Source organism: Anticarsia gemmatalis, chromosome 5 (genome assembly GCF_050436995.1).
Source record: "Anticarsia gemmatalis isolate Benzon Research Colony breed Stoneville strain chromosome 5, ilAntGemm2 primary, whole genome shotgun sequence".
NCBI lineage: Eukaryota > Metazoa > Arthropoda > Insecta > Lepidoptera > Erebidae > Anticarsia > Anticarsia gemmatalis.
Genome location: NC_134749.1, coordinates 8,204,187 through 8,211,845, shown reverse-complemented (window position 1 = coordinate 8,211,845; position 7,659 = coordinate 8,204,187). Strand labels below are relative to the sequence as shown.

Genomic DNA, 7,659 nt, shown 5'->3' with positions numbered 1-7,659 from the left:
ATAAATAATTAAATTATAGATCACATAGTCCATACGTCATAAAGTTGAAGCGTTCTTTTATACCATTAATCATTTTTTAATAACATCCGGTGTCTCTTACTGAATCTAGTTTAGAGCGATGGGTCTAAAAAACCAACATGAAAAAAGGCGGAATATTTAAAACATCCGTGACTACTCCTTAAATTAAAAACAAGAAGGAAATAACAAGAATATTGTAGATTTAATAAAACTAAAAAATATATAATGTCATAATATCTTGTACTTTCGCATTGTATAATTAATATCTAATAAGGATCCGCGGATAAAAGCGATCATGCATTATTTATTTAGCTACTTTGGTTTGCTTGATGTTTCGACCAATATGCACCGACGGCGGTCTCAAACAATGTAAATAATGGATGATAGCGTTCACCACGTCCTGTTTCACTTATAAGTAACAAGTATATGAGCATGTATGTACTGAAATACTAATGAACCACTTTTTGTACCTACATTCAGATTCGTGTATCCGTTTCATCTCATTAAAATTATTCTCAGCGTATTATACTTTTTGGATGTTTGTAAAACATTTTTGTACTTAGGTACTTATTATAATTAGGTGTGCTTACTTATTATAAAATGTGTGTGCCTTGATGAATCGTGATAGTAAACTTCAACGTAGATGATGATATTATAACGTTATCAATATAAGTAAAAAAGGTTTCAAAAAACATAACTATGTATAGGAATTGAATACTATTCAAAGTACAATAAATTTTGTGGTCTTAATATTAAATGTGTGTAGATTTATATAACTTGAGAAAACATTTAATATCTAGAATAAGTTCCCAGAAACTTCGTCTTGTGTAAGTTCTTAACGATAACATTCTTATAAAAACTTACAACAATATCAGAGAGAGCGGTTTGAACAAGTTTTTCTTTTGTTCCTTAACACTCAAATCTTTTTATTTTATGCTGAAAACCTACTTAAAGATTTCATATTCTAAAGAACCCAATGAATTTATAATGTTGTGGTGGGAATCAAGTCTGGAAAGTATCAATATTGAATAAAACTTTTGGATTGTCGTCGAGCTGTCCATTGTTAGAAATATAACGTCGAAACCGATCCATTAGTACAGATTAAAACTACTTATATAAGTATTTAGTCTATTATTGACTAATTCTGGATTTAATCGTAAATTTCACCTTCACTTTATTAACGAATGAAAATTTTCTCAGAAGTAAATAAGACGAAGTTACTGGCTAGAGCAAAAAGCTAAAACGTAATTTTGGAATTGCGATAGGATCGTACTGATTTGAAATAAGAACAAAGAGTCTTGCAATACCTGCCTGTCCAAATCTGAATAAGGCGAAATAATAGGAAATCTCAATCTGTAGCGAGTCCTACCATTCCCAACGTAGCACCTAGGCTAAGGCGTAGCATGTAGCCGTGTATCGTAATTCAAAACGTCCGCTTTATTCGTGGTGGGATCATGATCGCGTGTGTGGAGAGGTGTCCTGACGTGTCATGTTCCCGCTCGCACGTCTGTCACAGTGACGCAACAAATTGCCGTCCAGTAATTGGCGGGCGCCTGTCGCGATGTAAAGCCGCTGAATTGGGTTATATTACTTTTATAGTGAAAAATTGCACGTGCTTCACATTCAGCCTATTGCGGCGTGTCGTTATTGCTGAAAAGCGTTTTTAATTTATTCCGAAGTGATATGCGGAATGTTGAATTCGAACGTAGCTTTTTGACCGGTAGATCAGATATAATCGGTACTTGGCACAGATTCTGTTTCAAATCCAAGTACTTGTGGAAGTTATGAGAGTTTTAGAAATTGGAGCTAGATGACCAACTTTGGATGGAATAGTAACTACGTATTATCTACTGAGCTATTATTATTCTAGCGAGTACTAAAAATACTAAGCATTTGTTAGATATTTTGCTGTCCATCAATTGACGATTATCTCAACCACTAATTTATAACTTCTTAAGACAGACAGATTCTACATTAAGTACTTACAAACACTTTCGTCTCAAAACATAGTTGTAACCGATAACGGGTAATGGCGTAATAAGCTTTCAAAATGTAATTGGTCTTCCCATTTATTATTGCATTTTTATAATATAACTAATCAAGCGCAGTCCTGCGACACCCGACAGCCTGTGAACATTCACCTTTTAATCAACCCGATCGATTTCAATAATAAAGGTAGAATAAAAAAGCTTCAGTACAATCTAGGTACTGATATTTACATTAAACTATATTATTATGGCATACTTATGTACATAAGTACGTTAAATACGGATTTTGTTTGAATTATCACAGTAACATGTTCCAGGGAAGTGACGTGTTTAACCTACATCGTACAGACGTTATTTACCTCGCACAAATCTGAGAAAAGACGACGCTAAGAAATTGAAACCACATTGAAAATCTGCAGCAAGCATCTGCGCTCCAAGTGTTTTGGCCATATTATGTAGAAGTGAGCGGAATAAGCCGTACTTTGTAACAAATCCGGGACTTGGGTTGGATTTGCCGGTGTCCGTTTTGTGCTTGTTATTCCAACGCTGCCAGACCGGGCGCAAGCTTAAGTGTAGCTCATACACTGGATACAAACTCCCTCCCTACTGAGTGAACTAAATCGAATACGTAGGGACACGTCCGTCACAAAAAAACGGATCAGCCTAACAGATACGTACAAGAAAAAACGTTTTGCCAGAAGATTGTAAAAAGAGGATTAGATAAAATAACATCAAAAGCATGTCCAGTGCACCGAAGCCAAACAGGGATTAAGGGTGTTTTGAGTGGAATCCATTTATTAAAAGTAAAAGCTTACGTTGCAGCATTATGCTGTTTGGAGAGTTATAAAAACCCATCGAGCTGTATTTAATTGTGACTGGTTAAGCTTCAAGTAAAATGACCCGAAGATTATGATCACAGATTTGTGTGGGCACCTAATTCTTTATTTCTAGGGTCTCTTAATAGGCTCCTAGAATTCATCTAATTTTTAAATACAATGTGGTGACGACATTTTTATCTCAACGCGTTAGCTATATTCTATCAACGTGAATCAGATCGACAAATAGCTAACACAATTCCATTCCATTTTCAGCGCACAAATATTTTTTATTGAGTTATAGGAAAAGATTATCTTGGTACAACCCACAAGAGACGAGCACCAAAATTTAATCAAATAGACAACCGACGACTTAAGTTAGACGACCTTTCATATTTAGTGCCTACTCTTGCCCGCGGCCGCGAGTGCTTCACGCAGCAAAAACTAGACCTAAAAATGAGTAGGTATATAAATGTAGTAAGTCAAAACGAACAGACGTTCACCGAATAAGTTTTTCAACATTTTCCTCGTAGTACAGCGCAAAATTTTTCACTAGTTTCGTAAAAACGAAACCGTTGAAAAAGGAAACTCGCTGACTGAGTCACTCAAGGGAAAAAATAAAACGAGGAGCCGGCCTTAACGACCGTCAAGGGATGTCATTAGCTGATGTCCACTGCCGCATGATTCGAATTAGACTCATCTCAAATGTAAGTAGCTAAGCGCCCAAGACACGGAAATGCAGAAAGCCAACTGATCTCGTAGTTACAGTCAGTTGTTGTTGTAAATATCTGTGTAGGAAGCACTGTACCTACTGTTCAAGAGTTATTACTTCTGACTAACACGGAAGGTGATATACCACCTATATCTATCGCGGCACTCTTTATCTCGTTACTCTTTTATTCTCTACGTGGATGGATGTGTACAGTGAACTCGGTATAGGTAAGTAGGTATATAGAAGGAAAGTTAGATAGGTATCAATCCATTACGGTCAGTCCCTTTCCTACATCAGGAATTCATTACCTCGAACAGCCTAAAGTTTTTTCATGGCGCACACTATGAAAGAACAAATTATATTGTTAGCGTATTCTTATCACGGACAGCAATTTATTACAGAAGTATTTGGCTCAATTCCAATTGCGGCAGCCCTTGCAAACTTTTAATTGGCTACTCTAACAAACAATTACTACGGAGCGTCTAATTCTGTCACATTGCACTTTTTGTAATTTATGGGTACCATCAACTTCTGAAACAATGAAACGAGAAACAGAGAACGGCCCAACCCCCAAATAAATAGTTTCATAAAATACTTGATGATTAATGAATTTCTGTGTGCCGAGCCTAGTGAGCTAGTGATAGTGGCACACGTACCTACCACAATTAGTTCACGCAGGAAGCAAACAATCATAGCTACCTACATAGGTAGTTACTTAACTATATTAGTTTACAATATTAAGTCTGTTTTCTCGAAGGAGTGTCGAGATATTTATGAAATACATCATCTACGTTTGGCTAAATTTAAATCCCTTGAAGTAGTAAGAAGTGAGCACTAGTCATGCCATGTAGGTACCAACGAACAGGGTAGCTCTAAATTTCGAAAATTTCCAAACGGGAAAACGAAAGAGTAAAATCGATCCAATTACAAAATTATAAACTTAGTGTGATAGAAGCTGAATTGCCTTTCCCACCGAGCCATCTGGAAATCAAAAAAATAAGAATTACCCTTCATATGAATTGTTTTGTTACCAAATATGTTTCGAATAGGTATTTATAATTACGCAGTGGTATCCATTGTCTTTTCTAATAAACACCTAATGTTTAGAAGTCCGAACAAATACTTACTTAAACTTGATTCTATACAGGTCGTACCTTCCTACTTCTAATCGGATTTAGGTAAATTATCACGTGAGAAAGCTAACTCTAAGAACTTCGGAACCGCTTAAGTCACGTCCCTGTAGCAAATAAAGTGGGAATTAAAACAATTGCCCTTTTAACTCAGCTAGGTAACTTCAACAGACTGTTTAGGACTCTAGATGAATTAAGGTCGTTTAAGTTTAGGTTTCTTAAATTAAAGTTTATTGTAAGTTGATTTCTTCTACAATTTTGTTTTAAAAGATTTTAAAAACTCCAGCTGGTTTGCTGGTATACACTTATAAATGCGATGTATAAAATGGTTTCCATAGATGTCCGATTACACAAATATGGGCGATTTATGATTGTGTGGGTACTTATGTGAGTACTTATTAGATATGAGAAGATTTAAGTTATTTGGGAGGAAAAAGATAAATTTCAAAATAAGTCTTGGAACGACATCTAGCGAGAAGTACTAGAACGAACTACAAACATTTTATCGGTATGTACATTTTAATTAGGTAGTATCCTGTTATTATATTATGCTCTAAATGTAAAAGCATTTCATTTAAAGCATATAAATGGGTAAATATAATAACGTGCACACATTTGGCTAAATTTTATTAATGTGAAACGTGTGAAAAGCGACATCTGTTGGTCATAGTACAAGTTACTAATGTAGAGAAGTTGTGTACGAACGATGCGGCACCTCACCGCGCGGTTTGTAAACAAAAACTTAACCCTAGAATTACTAACTCCATTATTTACTAACTAAGGAATTAATTATTACTATATTCATTTTATTAAACTCTAAAAAAGAGACGTATTATATAAATAAATTGTAAGAACATTTTATTGTGTAACATTTCGACATAACACGTGTTGCCTGTTCACGTAAAGCGGGCCGCACCTTCCCGGCTCGGCAGCCTTTACTGGGTCACCGCCTGCAGTTATGTAACGATACTGAGTACTTGCTAGGAATAATAGTTATCTAACAGCTCGATATTACTCTGTTACATAACGCCGACCTCACCCATCACGTATTTACGTAACCCTCAATAAAAACTTGTCTTATTAATTATGGTGGAATGACAAAGAAACAACATTACTTCACATGTATATTTATTGGTAATAATTTATGAAAAAATTTAGGTATAGACAAATTTTGGTATAAGAGTTGGTATCGAAGTTCTAGGTACAACCTAGAAATAGGACTACAATACATTAAAATGGAGTAAAAATACAAGATAAGTCTTAACACTAGTGGTCAGCTTACTGATACTCATATTCAATGTATAATTAACAATAGGATTTGAATTAAACAAAGTCACATTGAGAGATTAAGTATCATTATTTTCTTCAGGTTGTGTTGTCACACTACTCTTGAACTTCTTGGCTTGGGTTCCTTCATCAGTGGGGGAATTGTCTTTACATATCTCGTTGAGATTATACTTTTTGTATGTAAAGTAATTGTCCACAATGCTCAACAAGCACATACCCTTTATAATTTCAACTATTATACAGAGACCAGGATTTTTCAAATCTGCTTTGTTTTCCCCATTCTTTAAAACAATGAGATCAGCAAGTTCTTTAATTATGAGGTCCCGAGAAACACTGTTGTTGAAGCGTTTATTAAAGATAACAGCAAATGTTGAGGGCTCCTTCAGGAAGTACTTATCAAAGAGTCTGCCTGCAGCCTCCATAATGTCTGGAAGATTAGCTCTGCAGGTAGCCATAATTGGAAGTAAACGCAAAACATGCCGCGTCTTCTGGAGCCTGGTCGTCATTAAATCTTTGATAATGGCTGCTGTCAATTCTTCTGGACTAGGTAGATTTGTTTTGACAAAAATGCAGTTGGAGGCTCCAGTCTCTACAACCTGGAACCTTTTAAGCCTTAGAGATTTCTGCGAATTGTTCTTGATGGAGTCCACTTCTCGCCGAAGCATATCTCCAATGTCAGTCTCATCTTCGGACTCACTCTCAGATCTATCGTCTTCAGCGGCCGCCGACTCCGGTAGAGCAGATGTTTGTTCGATGCCGAGGTCTGGATACAGTTTCCCGGCGTACTCGTTCAACAAATTGTAAACTTCTTTCACACAGTCCTTCTCCCTGAAGTTACACGTGCAGAAAAAGCCCTTGAAGCCGGGTTCCAAGAAATATTTGTTTCTACGTTTCCGAAAGTAAAACTTTTTCTTCTTTCTCGTATCGCCCATGATGTTAACTGAAGGTACTGAACTACAGTTACAATATGGTTATGATGGCGGACTGTGATGATATAACGAAATATTAAGTGTTACGTATTGAGTCGAATTAAATGATTATGAATTCAATAACACAACAGCATCAACATCCGTAACATATGTCAACGAAATGTCAAATGAAAGAGATGGAGTGAGGGATATCCACTAACACTAAATCGCAGTAATCGACTAAAATGTCGATTTTTATTAGGCTTATATAAAATATCTTTTACTATTTTTTTTGTCATATTATTTATAATTAATTATTTTTAATGCATTTTTTGTCATACAAATATAATTTATGAACATAAAATTATATTTATACAAAATTTCAAATCCCTAAAATTATGATAACATTCAACATGTTAAAAAGTTATACCTAGTAATTTTATTTTGTCATTTAAATTATTTAATTCAACTATAATACTACATGTCAGGTAAAGACAGTTAAATTCTCAGAATTTTGAAATCGCAGCCGAGGACAAGTAAGGAAAAATTTCACTTAAAAAGCGAAAAGTCCAAAGTTGAACAGATTTAAATAAACTTTGGCTATGATAAATACTTTGGAGCCGGTGCTCTTCAAATCGCAAATAATAACTCCACGAGTAATGTGCGTAGAACAATTAAACTAGGCTTCATTACGCTTTAGTTGTATGATACGTGTTAAAATCTTATTTTTATGAAGTTCCTACTTTCTTTCTATTCTATTTCTTTTCCTTAAACCAATTGTTTTATTTATTTTTTTATTGT

At 35.1% G+C, this 7,659-nt stretch overlaps 1 protein-coding gene across 1 annotated transcript; it reads right to left on the bottom strand.

Moving 5' to 3' along the window:
• Positions 1-5,774: 5,774 nt before the first annotated feature.
• LOC142973042 (THUMP domain-containing protein 1 homolog) lies at positions 5,775-7,041 on the bottom strand. Its single transcript, XM_076114581.1, has one exon. It carries the CDS (start codon positions 6,880-6,882, stop codon positions 6,010-6,012), a length of 873 nt encoding a protein of 290 aa, XP_075970696.1. The 5' UTR covers positions 6,883-7,041; the 3' UTR covers positions 5,775-6,009.
• Positions 7,042-7,659: the final 618 nt, after the last annotated feature.

Excerpts from the sequence above, each read along its gene's own strand:
- LOC142973042 (XM_076114581.1), bottom strand. The coding sequence starts at position 6,882 with ATGGGCGATACGAGAAAGAAGAAAAAGTTTTACTTTCGGAAACGTAGA.